Source organism: Coregonus lavaretus (assembly GCF_964263955.1).
Source record: "Coregonus lavaretus genome assembly, chromosome: 8".
Taxonomy (NCBI): Eukaryota; Metazoa; Chordata; class Actinopteri; order Salmoniformes; family Salmonidae; genus Coregonus; species Coregonus lavaretus.
The window spans coordinates 54111588-54128558 of NC_139995.1; the positions used below are offsets into that span (position 1 = coordinate 54111588).

Here is a 16971-nt window from a genome sequence, read left to right on the forward strand (position 1 = left end):
ACAAGATTAAATGGACGGGGGGGGGGGGGGGGGGGGCCTGATCCCAGATCAGCACTCCTACTCTGAGATGTTTCATGAATACGGGCCCTGGCTGAAATAAATACACTTTGGATTTAACATTCAAAATGTCCCTTGCTCCAAATGACTGATTCCACACAAGGCATATTGGCTGTAGTGTAAGTTTGATGTAACAGTAGCACCACCCAATGGATTAGTAGCCTATTGTACGTCATGAAGGAATGAAATAGGTCTACTGCAGTTTATCAATTCCACTTGTGACAGAAAACAGCCATGTCACTAATATTATAGTATGTTAACATGTTTCCAAAATTAAACATGGTGTGTCAGGCTCAGTCAATCATATCCTGTTTAATCTAAAACATAAAGTTAACTATGTAAAATTATTTCTTAAATAATAGGCCTAATGATAGTGAAGTATAGCTTTGTTGCGCCTGAAATGCGAAATGCAGTGGCCTTTTCTGTTTCTGTTCTCTTTAATGTTTTCTGTGTCTGTTATTTTATTGAGCAAGAATCCAAATATATCATCTACAGTTGCAGCCTCAACACATTTGATACAAAATTACCCGACACAGTTACATCATCACCACAAAATCACCCGCCTCAACTATGCTATGCAACAGAATAGAAGCAGGAAGCAATATCGACAGTCAGATTTATTTTTATGTGGCTGTCATATTTCATTTGAACCATTAGACTTCCGTTGTTGCAATTGGCTAAAGTTAAGACAGAAGCGTCGGGAAATGACTAAAGTATAGCCTAACATCAGTTGAATGTAACTGTTGCTGTTCTTTTGTCTTTATTTTCATTTTGATACATAATTTACGTGCTTAAGATGACTTCCATCTACGAAGACAATGACACACATTCTCTGGAGCTTGTGGAAGGTATTGGTCAAGATAACAGTCAAGAGGAGTTAGACTTTTCTTACCTGTTTTTGTATAACCCATCTGACGACTTTCGCAGGAATGAAGGTAAGAGCGTCTTTCTGAAGGGCCGTCAAGGGCAATCAATCAGTAATTTATGTTTAAATGGGAGTTTACAACAATTAGAAGTTTATTCAGGATTTTTAAAACAAAGGTAGCCTAATCACATAATCATATTTTGTACACTAGCCTACTCAGAAAAGGCTACAGTCACAAACCGAAATGTATTAGAATACATTTTAATAGATTTGTCTTGCTGGTCTGTGGTCTCCACTGTTCAAATTCATGCATGCTTTGTGATTTAGTTTATATTTAGGGACAGATCGAAATGTATTGGGGGGGAGGGGTGGTCCAAAATAGGGGAGGGTAGTGTGGTTCGATGGGGGGCACAGGGGAGGGTAGTGTGGTTCTATGGGGGTCACAGGGGAGGGTAGTGTGGTTCTATGGGGGGCACAGGGGAGGGTAGTGTGGTTCTATGGGGGGCACAGGGGAGGGTAGTGTGTTTTTTCCCTGGTTTATTCGCTCTTCTGCTCGTATTTTCCCTATAAACAATGGCTTGACTTACTTTTGATATTACCTAATAAAGTTTAGAATAGTTTGTGAAGGTTTGGTATGGTGTGGCTATTATTAAGCTTTAGCTACTATAGGCCTATGATATGAAGGCATTGAGCCCCGACGCTCCAACTGACTCCGGCAGTTGAATTTGAGGTGAGGAAGACTGTTTCAGGCCTACCATTATTAATCCTATAATCTAACAATATAATGCTTATCTTTATCCAAAAATATTTGGATAGAAAATTAACCAATTACCCTCCTCTGTATGTCTATACAGTGCCTTGCAAAAGTATTCATCCCCCTTGGCGTTTTTCTTATTTTGTTGCATTACAACCTGTAATTTCAATGTATTTTTATTTTTATTTCATGTAATATACACAAAATAGTTCAAATTGGTGAAGTGAAATGAAAAAAATAACTTGTTTCAAAAATGTGTTTAAAATAAATAACGGAAAAGTGGTGTGTGCATACAGTGAGGGAAAAAAAGTATTTGATACCCTGCTGATTTTGTACGTTTGCCCACTGACAAAGAAATGATCAGTCTATCATTTTAATGGTAGGTTTATTTGAACAGTGAGAGACAGAATAACAAAAAAGAAATCCAGATAAACGCATGTCAAAAATGTTATAAATTGATTTGCATTTTAATGGGGGAAATAAGTATTTGACCCCCTCTCAATCAGAAAGATTTCTGGTTACCAGGTGTCTTTTATACAGGTAACGAGCTTAGATTAGGAGCACTCTCTTAAAGGGAGTGCTCCTAATCTCAGTTTGTTACCTGTATAAAAGACACCTGTCCACAGAAGCAATCAATCAATCAGATTCCAAACTCTCCACCATGGCCAAGACCAAAGAGCTCTCCAAGGATGTCAGGGACAAGATTGTAGACCTACACAAGGCTGGAATGGGCTACAAGACCATCGCCAAAAACTTTAATGACTTGGAGAAGATCTGCAAAGAGGAGTGGGACAAAATCCCTCCTGAGATGTGTGCAAACCTGGTGGCCAACTACAAGAAACGTCTGACCTCTGTGATTGCCAACAAGGGTTTTGCCACCAAGTACTAAGTCATGTTTTGCAGAGGGGTCAAATACTTTTTTCCCTCACTGTATGTATTCACCCCCTTTGCTATGAAGCCCCTAAATAAGATCTGATGCAACCAATTACCTTCAGAAGTCACATAATTAGTAAAATAAAGTCCACCTGTGTGCAATCTAAGTGTCACATGATCTCAGTATATATACACCTGTTCTGAAAGGCCCCAGCGTCTGCAACACCACTAAGCAAGGGGCACCACCAAGCAAGCGGCACCATGAAGACCAAGGAGCTCTCCAAACAGGTCAGGGACAAAGTTGTGGAGAAGTACAGATCTGGGTTGGGTTATAAAAACATATCAGAAACTTTGAACATCCCACGGAGCACCATCAAATCCATTATTAAAAAATTGAAAGAATATGGCACCATAAGAAACCTGCCAAGAGAGGGCCGCCCACCAAAACTCACGGACCAGGCAAGGAGGGCATTAATCAGAGAGGCAACAAAGAGACCAAAGATAACCCTGAAGGAGGTGCAAAGCTCCACAGCGGAGATTGGAGTATCTGTCCATAGGACCACTTTAAGCCGTACACTCCACAGAGCTGAGCTTTACAGAAGAGTGGCCAGACAAAAGCCATTGCTTAAAGAAAAAAATAAGCAAACACGTTTGGTGTTCGCCAAAAGACATGTGGGAGACTCCCCAAACATATGGAAGAAGGTACTCTGGTCAGATGAGACTAAAATTGAGCTTTTTGCCCATCAAGGAAAACGCTATGTCTGGCGCAAACCCAACACCTCTCATCCCCCCGTGAACACCATCCCCACAGTGAAGCATGGTGGTGGTAGCATCATGCTGTGGGGATGCTTTTCATCGGCAGGGACTGGGAAACTGGTCAGAATTGAAGGAATGATGGATGGTGCTAAATACAGGGAAATTCTTGAGGGAAACCTGTTTCAGTCTTCTAGAGATTTGAGACTGGGATGGAGGTTCACCTTCCAGCAGGACAATGACCCTAAGCATACTGCTAAAGCAACACTCGAGTCGTTTAAGGGGAAACATTTAAATATCTTGGAATGGCCTAGTCAAAGCCCAGACCTCAATCCAATTGAGAATCTGTGGGATGACTTAAAGATTGCTGCGGAACCCATCCAAATTGAAGTAGCTGGAGCAGTTTTGCCTTGAAGAATGGGCAAAAATCCCAGTGGCTAGATGTGCCAAGCTAATAGAGACATACCCCAAGATACTTGCAGCTGTAATTGCTGCAAAAGGTGGCTCTACAAAGTATTGACTTTGACATTGGGTTGTAAGGCAACAAAATGGGAAAAATCCCAAGGGGGGTGAATACTTTCGCAAGCCACTCTATCTGTATAGCAGACGCAGAAGCCATCTGACATAAAGAAATGCATGTCGGTGTTGTCCTATGCCACCGGCACATCTCTATCTCTCTGGGGTTAGGCCGGGGCGGCAGGTAGCTTAGTGGTTAAGAGCGTTGTGCCAGTAACCGAAAGGTCGCTGCTTCTAATCCCCGAGCCGACTAGGTGAAAAATCTGTTGATGTGCCCTTGAGCAAGGCACTTAACCCTAATTGCTCCTGAAAGTCGCTCTGGATAAGAGCGTCTGCTGAGTGACTAAAATGTAATGTACATGCCTAAGCTTCTTATATATATATATTTATTTATTAAAATATGAATATCATACAGTGGACACCTAACCCTATAGGTCTATGCATGCAATGCCTCTGACAGCTGAACTGTGAGTTGGACAATTATTGTTTTATTAAAATAGCCAAAAACAAAACAGAAAAATAGGCTATGACGTTTTGCATATGTTACACATCGAAACACAAGGAATAGTGTTTTTGTAATTTGTTATAGGCTGTTTTTAAGGACGCGTAAATGTGGCTCATTTGGTAAATGTGGCTCATTTGGCAACATCCCTCTTTTATTGGTGGCGCTGGCTGCCCCAGGTTGGATCTGAATGCGTATGGATGTCCATTTAATTTTTCAAATGTTCGGTAAATTAACATCTTCTCTGTCATGTTGTCTGGCCCCAAATTTTCCTAAAGGAAACTCTGAAATGGCATATTGTTTTTTAGGAAGATTTTAGAACATTCACATGAAAATCTGTTTGGATGGAAACCTAGCTATAGACTCCCTAAAGACTGGCAACTCACTAGTCCAGTGTCACCTCGATTATGCTGCACATCATGGTTCACCAGCAGCCCCAAAACATCTAAACAATCAGCTACCAGCCAAACAAGCTTGGAAGAATAGTACTGAAACTCCCCCTCATACTCATCTGGAGGTTGAGCATTTTTTCATCTCTATCTCTGTAATGTGTCTGTATCTCTGTAATGTGTCTGTATCTCTGTAATGTGTCTGTGTCTCTGTAATGTGTCTGTATCTGTGTAATGTGTCTGTATCTCTGTAATGTGTCTGTATCTATGTAATGTGTCTGTATCTCTGTAATGTGTCTGTATCTCTGTAATGTGTCTGTGTCTCTGTAATGTGTCTGTATCTGTGTAATGTGTCTGTATCTCTGTAATGTGTCTGTATCTATGTAATGTGTCTGTATCTCTGTAATGTGTCTGTATCTCTGTAATGTGTCTGTATCTATGTAATGTGTCTGTATCTATGTAATGTGTCTGTATCTCTGTAATGTGTCTGTATCTCTGTAATGTGTCTGTATCTATGTAATTGTTTATATATTTCTGTAAAAAAATAGGCACTACAATGGAAATAAGTCCCCGATTTTATTGTGCAATCCCGGTCACTTAAAAAAAATCTTTGTGTATATATGTATTTTTTTAACTGACAAATAAAATCGATCAATCGATCAATCCAAACTGTGCAGCGGCTAATTGATGAATGGAAATAGATATCTGTTACAAAACACCAAAAAGTTTAATGACATTCCGAGATTGTCAAGCTAAGCCTTCGTTACTGGGTAAGCCTACAAGGTAGGGATGGATGTATTTTCTGTTTGTCAAGGTTGTGGTGTTGAAAACGCAAACCATGATATTGAAGTTCCTGAAGTTGGTATGGTTTGTTTATTGGTTGTGTGGTGCATTGGCACAGAAACCTGTTGGTGGAAAATTCGTTGCATATATTTAATATAATTATAAATATGGCATCAAAATGTTGAAAATCTGATTTCCCCCTAGCTGATCATTGTCTGCAGCCGGCTCTGATCGTAGTGTAATGAAACAGGCAGTGAGAGTGAGCTCGTCTGTGGTGGTCGGCAAACCCTCAACCTTCTGGCCCGTAGCCCTGCGTGGCATCGACTGTGCCACAAAAGCATGCAGAAGTGGCAAAGTCGATATCCACGTTGATAAAGACAAGTTTGCTACAGTTATTGTTATTTGTGGTTGAAAAACAATATTTTGAGTTAATTCTATGAGGGGGAGGGTGTTCAATTTATTTTGAAGTACGAGGGGAGGGTCATGTGAAAATATTTTTTACTTTGGGGAGGGGGGTGCAATTTTTTATGACACCTTGAGTTGGACCAGCCCCTCCCCCAGTAAATGTCGATCTGTCCCTTAGCCATATTGAACCCCTGGTGAATGATGGACTATCCAATAGAGGAACAGCCTACTCAGCTGTCAAATGCTTATGTTTTAAAATCCTCTACCCAGTGTAACTTTGTGTCTATTTCACATGCCTGCTATTTTAGGAACAAGTTTCCTATTATTACTGGTAATTGCCTGATGTTCATAAAAAATACTTGGTAACAAAATTTGTAAGAACAAAAAATATAGTCACTGAAATGGCAGGTGTTAGTTTAGAAAAATCACCATTCTGATCCTGACATTTTGCAATACATAATGCGTAAATGAGTGCTCCCTTCATTCTGCCATATTCTTAGCAGGCAACTCAGTGGTTCCCCCTCACGACGATCACAACCCCTCATCTATGGTGCCCTACCCTTGTGACGAAATCCCCAGTAGCGCCCCTACAACCTCCAGCCGGTCCTCCTACCACCATGGGCCTGTCCCTGACAGCCTGTCTGGGCCTGGGTTTAACTCGTTGGATCTCCCTTCCAGGCCAGTGGGTGCTCCCTCCCCTAGCCCCAGGATTGAGATCACCCCATCAGGGGACCCTCACCAGACTCATCCCCTGGACGCCAGCTCCAGAACCATGGCCCTAACCGTGCCTGGCTATGAGAACACAGCCTACCGAGAGCCCCAGAGCCCTGCCAGCAGCAACTCCTCCACGGGCTGGCTGTCTGAGGCCTACTCGCCCTGGGTCTCGCCTTGTGTATCTCCCAGTGGTGGTGGGGGCGCGGTTGGCTTGACCGCCTTGGACCTCCTCCCGGGCCTCCAGGGCATCCACACGTCCTCGGCCCACTCCTCCCCTGGGACCTCCCCGCGCACCAGCATCACAGAGGAGACTTTCCTGGTTCCGCAGAGTCAGCGGTCTTCCTCGCCCCACTCGCAGAGTCAGCGGTCTTCCTCGCCCCACTCCCACGACTACCCCCGCTCTCGCTCCGCCTCTCCTCAGGGCAAACGCACCTACGACCAGTACAGCGGCCCCAATCTGGGGACCACCAGCCAGCAGCAGCAGCGCTCCCGGAGCCCAAGCCCCAGCCCCTCACCCCACCACCCCCAAGAACGATACCTGGCCCAGGCTGACCCCCAGGCCAATGCCCCTCAGCAGGTGCCCAGCCTTGAAGAGGTGTTGAGCAGCCTCAACCCCAGCCTGCCCAGGGCGGTCCCCTCAAAGATGGTGCGGCCCAGTGTTGAGTGTTATACGTACGGAGAGAGCCAGGGGGAGCATGGACGGAGAGGCAGAGCTGGGGCTGAGACCTTCTACATCCCTACATCTGTCTGGCCGGCTCCACTAGCCCATGGAGCCTTCAGGTATAATGTGCAATGTGCTATGGGAATGATGATCCCTCATAAGAATGAAAAGTAATGACAGTCATATGAATCTGTAATGACAGGTAAAGAAGCAGTATTAAGAAAACCTTAGAGCAGTTCATTTGAAATTGTGATTTAATGTTCTGACGTGTTTTGACGTTTTTTGTGTGTTATGGCAGGAAATGTTACGATAATGATCTTACTCCACTATAACCAGTGAAAACCCTCTCTCTCTCTTTTCCACCACTCTTTCTTTCTGTCTTACTCATCTCTCTCTCTCTCTCTCTCTCTCTCTCTCTCTCTCTCTCTCTCTCTCTCTCTTCTCTCTCTCTCTCTCTCTCCTCTCCCCTCTCCCCTCTCTCTCTCTCTCTCTCTCTCTCTCTCTCTCTCTCTCTCTCCTCTCTCTCTCTCTCTCTCTCTCTCTCTCTCTCTCTCTCTCTCTCTCTCTCTCTCTCTCTCTCTCTCTCTCTCTCTCTCTCTCTCTCTCTCTCTCTCTCTCTCTCTCTCTCTCTCTCTCTCTCTCTCTCTCTCTCTCTCTCTCTCTCTCTCTCTCATCAGTGGCATCCCTGTGCCATCTCTGCCCCCTCTGGAGTGGCACTTGCCCAGTCACTCCGACCAGTATGAGCTCTGTTTGAGCAGCAGCCTAAACAGCACCACCGGGCCCACTACGAGACAGAGGCAGCAGGGGGGCAGTCAAAGCACCTGTTGGAGGACACACTGTGGTTCAGGTACTGGTGTGGGGGATGGGGGGAGTGTGTGTTTGTTTAACCTATGTATGTATGTGTGTGAGTATGGGTGTTGACACGTGGAACGCTTTCGACACCTTGTAGGGTCCATGCCCCGACAAATTTGGTATACCCGTGGAGAGAGAGAGAGAGAGATTGTACTCCTGTGTGTATGAACATGTGTCTGTGGTGGTATTTCCTTGTCATTATGTCACCATGTCTGTCTCAGGTGTCTAGCTACAATATGTAAATGAACAAATGTATCAGCCTGCATTATTATGACAATACCCATTCAACCATAAAACCAGCATAGTGAAACCACCATAGGACGTTTTCATATGAAATTCGGTACGCTGGTTTTGGTTTCCTGGAACATTTGTGAGAATTACGTTTTGATTTCACATGACCTGATAATTACCGCTTCAGGGTATGATTTGCAAGACTCAAATTCAACATGACATAAGCCAGCTAGCTTGTTTACAAGGGGAAAACAGTTCCACGTGACTAACCCGGTACCTGACACTCCAGTCCTGAATGCTGGACCTGCTATTGACGCAGGGTTCCAGGGTTCCTTTGTGTTCCAGACACGCTTCATAGAGCAGACTTGGGTAAAAAAAAACGCTCTGGGATCCGGATCATACAGGGGATATGTGAAAGCACCCATACTCTCATGTACCCTTTTTTAAAATAAGTTATTTACTAAAAGTTATTTACCACAAGGTCTTTGCTACAAGTTCTTTACTACAAGTTCTTTACTACAAGTTCTTTACTACAAGGTCTTTACTACAAGTTATTTACTACAAGTTATTTACTACAAGTTCTTTACTATAAGTTCTTTACTACAAGGTCTTTACTACAAGTTATTTACTACAAGTTATTTACTACAAGTTCTTTACTACAAGTTCTTTACTACAAGGTCTTTACTACAAGTTCTTTACTACAAGTTATTTACTACAAGTTCTTTACTACAAGTTCTTTACTACAAGTTCTTTACTACAAGTTCTTTACTACAAGTTATTTACTACAAGTTCTTTACTACAATGTTCTATTCAAGTAGTTTGAGAGGAAGAGTCCTGAGTAAATGGGTTAGTTAAGTGAAGTTGTTTTGTATTCTAGCATCTCACACAATTTTCCTCCTTTACTGACAAATGTTGTCCACATAAAGGTGAACACTTAAACTAATCTAGCCCTAACACGACCCCTAATCTTGTCCCCAGCCGGCTCTATACCAATTAAGCCTGGGATCAAGGTTAACTTTCAAGTGTAGAAAGAGGAGGAAGGGAAGCGCTACTAAGGTATACAATAGTAGATGTTGGTAGACAATATATATGAAGAGTGCCTTGGTCCTCCTTTCTTTTTGATAACTTTCAAGTGTATTTGAAATGATGAAAAATCCACCCATATGAAGTATAAAGTTCAGAACATATTGACTAAGCCATGCTGGTTTTGATGTATAGTTATTTACGCAGTGAGCTGTCTTCTCATCCCGGGATGTGAAAGCCATTTCTGGGTCCAGGGCAACAGTAGTGATGCTATCCTTCCGCTAAACATTAGCCATCCGCTACATATGCAAGGAATTATGTCGGGAGTTGGCCTTTCGTAACCTATGAAGTCAATTTCCTTCATTATGTAACGGAGAAGAACTGTGATATTGTTGGAGGTAGTTAACCCTCGATGTTCTCAAAGTAATTATAGATGTCTCCGATTTCAACAGTTTTATCAGTTCATCTTTTGATGAGTACACTTAGAAAAAAGGGTTCCAAAAGGGTTCTCCAATGGGGACAGCCCAAGAACCCTTTAAGGTTCTAGATAGCACCTTTTTTTTCTAAGAGTGTAGAATGAATTATGGTCCCGTGGATTACACATTAGTTCAAAAGTAACCATTTTAGTCAGAGATATTATTATTTACTGTCATGTATGAAAGCTGTAAGAATGCTGGCGCTCTGCAGTGCAGAGGACACAGTATTTAAGTCAACAGTATCAAAAATGTTAAATGGATACACTCCAAAATCGAAGTGTGTCAGTTGTTTTTAGACCCCACATCCAATGTCATCTATTGTGTAGAGCCAGCTCTGCCTCAACCACAAATGAATGGAAAAGATAAGCACCGAATAAGATTAGTAAATTACATGGTGCTTATCTTTTCTATTCATTTGGGGTTTTGGCACATAGGTGTCTCTACACAATAGATGGCCGTATCTCAACATAAGACTACTATTGAGGTCTGAAAACATCTGACAAACGTTGGTTTTGGAGTATAACGTCCCCTTAAAGGTAATACTGTTTATTTATTTGTTGTTTCTCTCGAACAGCTTCATGGGTACAGAGGCAAAGCTCCACTGGGTCTGCTGGTGTTCATCGGAACGGCTGATGAGAGGATCCTCAAACCCCATGCCTTCTACCAGGTGCACCGCATCACGGGGAAAACGGTCACCACACCAAGCCAAGAGAGAAAGGTCAATGGCACCAAAGTCCTGGAGATCCCTCTAGAGCCCAAGAACAACATGAAAGCAGTGTAAGGAAAACAGTCACGTTAGAGACAGTACACACACACACACACACACACACACACGCGCACGCACGCACGCACACACACGCACACACACACTAACATGCAGACACATAAGGACGCACACACACGCACACACACACACACACATGCACACACACACACACACACATACACACTAACATGCAGACACATAAGGACGCACACACACGCACACACACACTAACATGCAGACACATAAGGACGCACACACACGCACACACACACACACACACATGCACACACACACACACACACACACACACACACACACACACATACACACTAGTATGCAGACACATAAGGATGCACACGCACGCACACAAACATACATACACAAACACGCACACACACACACACACACACACATACACACGCACACACACACACACAGACACACGTACAAGCAAATAAATATGCATGCACACACACACACACATATGTTTTCAGAGCTAGGGTATAAAATAATTAATAAAACAATTTTTTACTTCCCTTGTAAAGGATTGACTGTGCTGGCATCCTAAAGCTGAGAAATGCTGACATCGAGCTGAGGACAGGAGAGACAGACATGGGACGCAAAAACACCTGTGTCCGCCTTGTCTTTCGGGTCCATATTCCTCATCCAGGAGGACAGTATGTCTGTCTTCAAGTGGCCTCCCTTCCCATTGAGTGTTGTAAGTGAATTTTTGTTCCTGAAAACCAAATTCCATTACTACTACAAATAATAATAATAAATATAGCTGTGAGCAGCAATGAACGGGGTTCACAGGAAGACAGAAAGAACACAAGATCAGTTGGAAAACAAAGCAAGCCCTCTATCATGTAGGAACTATCTTCCTTTATGTGCAATCAGTGAAAGCATTACCATGTTTATCTCTCAATACCACAAGGATGAGGCAGGTAAAGTGTACTCTAGTGCTTTAGGTTGGTTATCTTTGAATGCAGCAGGTAATCATTCTTAAAGTCATGACATAATGTATTGAGTTTATATACACTACCAGTCAAAGGTTTGGACACACCTACTCAGTCAAGAGTTTTTCTTTATTTTTACTATTTTTTAGATTGTAGATTAATAGTGAAGACATCAAAACTATGAAATAACACATATGGAATCATGTAGTAAACAAAAAAGTGTTAAACAAATCAAAATATATTTTATATTTGAGATTCTTCAAATAGCCACAGTTTGCCTTGATGACAGCTTTGTACACTCTTGGCATTATCTCAACCAGCTTCACCTGGAATGCTTTTCCAACAGCCTTGAAGGAGTTCCTACATATGCTGAGGACTTGTTGGCTGCTTTTCCTTCACTTAGCGGTCCGACTCATCCCAAACCATCTCAATTGGGTTGAGGTCGGGGGATTGTGGAGGCCAGGTCAACTGATGCAGCACTCCATCACACTCCTTCTTGGTAAAATAGCCCTTAAACAGCCTGGAGGTGTGTTGGATCATTGTCCTGTTGAAAAACAAATGATAGTCCCACTAAGCCCAAACCAGATGGGATGGCGTATCGCTGTAGAATGCTGTGGTAGCCATGATGGTTAAGTGTGCCTTGAATTCTAAATAAATCACAGACAGTGTCACCAGCAAAGCACCCCCACACCATAACACCTCCTCCTCCATGCTTTACATGTGGAGATAATCCATTCACCCATACCGCGTCACACAAAGACACTGCGATGGGAACCAAAAATCTCTGATTTGGACTCCAGACCAAAGGACACATTTCCACGGGTCTAATGTCCACTGCTCGTGTTTCTTGGCCCAAGCAGGTCTCTTCTTTGTATTGGTGTCCTTTAGTAGTGGTTTCTTTGCAGCAATTCAACCATGAAGGCCTGATTCACACAGTCCCCTCTGAACAGTTGATGTTGAGATGTGTCTGTTACTTGAACTCTGTGAAGCATTTATTTGGGCTGCAATTTCTGAGGTTGGTAACTCTAATGAACTTATCCTCTGCAGCAGAGGTAACTCTGGGTCTTCCTGTGGCGGTCCTCATGAAAGCCAGTTTCATCATAGCGCTTGATGGTTTTTGCGACTGCACTTGAATAAACTTTCAAAGTTCTTGAAATGTTCCTTATTGACTGACCTTCATGACTTAAAGTAATGATGGACTGTCGTTTATCTTTGTTTATTTGAGCTGTTCTTACCATAATATGGACTTGGTCTTTTACCAAATAAGGATATCTTCTGTAAACCCCCCCCCCCCCCTTCCCCCTACCTTGTCACAAAACAACTGATTGGCTCAAACGCAGTAAGATGGAAAGAAATTCCACAAATTAACTTTTAAGAAGAAACACCTGTTAATTGAAATGCATTCCAGGTGACTACCTCATGAAGGTGGTTGCGAGAATGCCAAGAGTGTGCAAAGCTGTCATCAAGGCAAAGAGTGGCTATTTGAAGAATCTCAAATATAAAATATATTTTGACATGTTTAACAATTTTTTGGTTACTACATGATTCCATATGTGTTATTTCATAGTTTTGATGTCTTCACTATTATTCTACAATGTAGAAAATAGTAAAAATAAAGAAAACCCCTTGAATAAGTAGGTGTGTCCAAACTGCTGACTGGTACTGTATAAATATGAATATTTATAAATATATATACGCTGACTGCTCAAGCGGCACAACTTCCGGTTTCTAATTTTCCTAAATAAAATGTTTCACTGCGTTCAGACCACATAATAGGGAAACACTATGTAATTATACAGATACATACTGTATATAATGGGATGTATTATGGACAGTATATGGATAGAATACAGTGAGGGAAAAAAGTATTTGATCCCCTGCTGATTTTGTACGTTTGCCCACTGACAAAGAAATGATCAGTCTATCATTTTAATGGTAGGTTTATTTGAACAGTGAGAGACAGAATAACAACAAAATAATCCAGAAAAACGCATGTCAAAAATGTTATAAATTGATTTGAATTTTAATGAGGGAAATAAGCACACTCTTAAAGGGAGTGCTCCTGATCTCAGCTTGTTACCTGTATAAAAGACACCTGTCCACAGAAGCAATCAATCAATCAGATTCCAAACTCTCCACCATGGCCAAGACCAAAAAGCTCTCCAAGGATGTCAGGGACAAGATTGTAGACCTACACAAGGCTTTGAATGGGCTACAAGACCATCGCCAAGCAGCTTGGTGAGAAGGTGACAACAGTTGGTGCGATTATTCGCAAATGGAAGAAACACAAAATAACTGTCAATCTCCCTCTGCCTGGGGCTCCATGCAAGATCTCACCTCGTGGAGTTGCAATGATCATTAGAACGGTGAGGAATCAGCCCAGAACTACACGGGAGGATCTTGTCAATGATCTCAAGGCAGCTGGGACCATAGTCACCAAGAAAACAATTGGTAACACACTACGCTGTGAAGGACTGAAATCCTGCAGCGCCCGCAAGGTCCCCCTGGTCAAGAAAGCACATATACAGGCCCGTCTGAAGTTTGCCAATGAACATCTGAATGATTCAGAGGAGAACTGGGTGAAATTTTTGTGGTCAGATGAGACCTAAATCGAGCTCTTTGGCATCAACTCAACTCGCCGGAATGCTGCCTATGACCCCAAGAACACCATCCCCACCGTCAAACATGGAGGTGGAAACATTATGCTTTGGGGCTGTTTTTCTGCTAAGGGGCCAAATCTTGGGTGAGAACCTCCTTCCCTCAGCCAGGGCATTGAAAATGGGTCGTGGATGGGTATTCCAACATGACAATGACCCAAAACACATGGCCAAGGCAACAAAGGAGTGGCTCAAGAAGAGCATTAAGGTCCTGGAGTGGCCTAGCCAGTCTCCAGACCTTAATCCCATAGAAAATCTGTGGAGGGAGCTGAAGATTTGAGTTGCCAAACGTCAGCCTCGAAACCTTAATGACTTGGAGAAGATCTGCAAAGAGGAGCGGGACAAAATCCCTCCTGAGATGTGTGCAAACCTGGTGGCGAACTACAAGAAACGTCTGACCTCTGTGATTGGCAACAAGGGTTTTGCCACCAAGTACTAAGTCATGTTTTGCAGAGGGGTCAAATACTTATTTCCCTCATTAAAATGCAAATCAAGTCATAACATTTTTGACATGCGTTTTTCTGGATTTTTTCGTTGTTATTCTGTCTCTCACTGTTCAAATAAACCTACCATTAAAATGATAGACTGATCATGTCTTTGTCAGTGGGCCAACTTACAAAATCAGCAGGGGATCAAATACTTTTTTCCCTCACTGTATGTAGTACATCTGTAGAATATGTAGGATAGAATAGTATATGTACAGCAATAGTTAAATAGGATAGGCCTTGACTAGAATACAGTGCATTATAGATATATTATATATATACAGTGCATTATAGATACATTATATATATACAGTGCATTATAGATACATTATATATATACAGTGCATTATAGATACATTATATATATACAGTGCATTATAGATACATTATATATATACAGTGCATTATAGATACATTATATATATACAGTGCAATATAGATACATTATATATATAGACCCCTATTTATTTTTTTAGCATTTTGTGAAACAAGTTATTTTGGACTGACCACAACACTTTCACCCAGTTCTCCTCTGAATCATTCAGATGTTCATTGGCAAACTTCAGACGGGCCTGTATATGTGCTTTCCTGAGCAGGGGGACCTTGCGGGTGCTGCAGGATTTCAGTCCTTCACGGCGTAGTGTGTTACCAATTGTTTTCTTGGTGACTATGGTCCCAGCTGCCTTGAGATCATTGACAAGATCCTCCCGTGTAGTTCTTGGCTGATTCCTCACCGTTCTCATGATCATTGCAACTCCACGAGGTGAGATCTTGCAAGGAGCCCCAGGCCGAGGGAGATTGACAGTTATTTTGTGTTTCTTCCATTTGCGAATAATCGCACCAACTGTTGTCACCTTCTCACCAAGCTGCTTGGCGATGGTCTTGTAGCCCATTCCAGCCTTGTGTAGGTCTACAATCTTGTCCCTGACATCCTTGGAGAGCTCTTTGGTCTTGGCCATGGTGGAGAGTTTGGAATCTGATTGATTGATTGCTTCTGTGGACAGGTGTCTTTTATACAGGTAACAAGCTGAGATTAGGAGCACTCCCTTTAAGAGTGTGCTCCTAATCTCAGCTCGTTATCTGTATAAAAGACACCTGGGAGCCAGAAATCTTTCTGATTGAGAGGAGGTCAAATACTTATTTCCCTCATTGAAATGCAAATCAATTTATAACATTTTTGACATGCCATTTTCTTGATTTTTTTGTTGTTATTCTGTCTCTCACTGTTGAAATAAACCTACCATTAAAATGATAGACTGATCATGTCTTTGTCAGTGGGCAAACGTACAAAATCAGCAGGGGATCAAATACTTTTTTCCCTCACTGTAGATAGTTTGAGTTTATGTATTGATATGTAGGCTACGTGTGCCTTTTGTCATTTTATATTTATTTATATCGTTTTGTCCATGAGCTGTTGTCTATTAATGTTCTGTATTATGTCATGTTTCATGTTTTGTGTGGACCCCAGGAAGAGTAGCTGCTGCTTTTGCAACAGCTAATGGGGATCCTAATAAAATACAAAATACCACTCCTCAGTAAAAGGCACATGACAGCCCACTTGGAGTTTGCCAAAAAGGACTCTCAGACCATGAGAAACAAGATTCTCTGGTCTGATGAAACCAAGATTGAACTCTGGCCTGAATGGCAAGTGTCACGTCTGGAGGAAACCTGGCACCATCCCTACGGTGAAGCATGGTGGTGGCAGCATCATACTGTGCTAATGTGCATCTATAGGTACAGTGCGGCCATATTTAAATGCAGTAACAATATTTTCTCAAAACCATTAAAAACTGATGTAATTTAAATTTTTTACATTTTAGTCATTTAGCAGATGCTCTTATCCAGAACGACTTACAGTTAGTGAGTGCATACATTTTTCATTATGAGTCTTAATATAAAATCTGGAGTGAATCTGATGTATGGTTCATGAAGAAAAGATGATTACCAAATTCAGTGTGGTTCATCTTAAGGACGTCCCTGATAGCGATGACAAGTTTCAAATTGATAGGCCACTGTGGAGTGGATTTACAGTGGTTTAAATGGACATGTAAAAGCCGTTTTTTGATTTGTCACTAACTCAAGCCATCTTTTGAGCAATCCCTTAGCTTTTCTCAAACTTTGTTGATTACATTCCAAATTTGGTGTAATTTGGTCCTATGGTTCATGATAAAAAAAAAAAATTGTGCATATTTTATGTGCTAATATTCATCTACTGGTATAGTGTGGCCGTCTTTGAATGAGTCAACGTTATTT

General features: G+C 42.0%; 1 protein-coding gene across 1 annotated transcript in view; it reads left to right on the forward strand.

Moving 5' to 3' along the window:
* Positions 1 to 661: 661 nt before the first annotated feature.
* The window catches only part of nfatc2b (nuclear factor of activated T cells 2b), a 36433-nt gene continuing 20123 nt past the window's right edge, over positions 662 to 16971 (forward strand). The window contains 7 exon segments of the mRNA XM_084167585.1: positions 662 to 992; positions 6398 to 7391; positions 7950 to 8020; positions 8023 to 8064; positions 8067 to 8119; positions 10429 to 10631; positions 11166 to 11338. Coding sequence (XP_084023711.1) covers positions 854 to 992; positions 6398 to 7391; positions 7950 to 8020; positions 8023 to 8064; positions 8067 to 8119; positions 10429 to 10631; positions 11166 to 11338 — 1675 coding nt within the window. The 5' untranslated portion in view covers positions 662 to 853.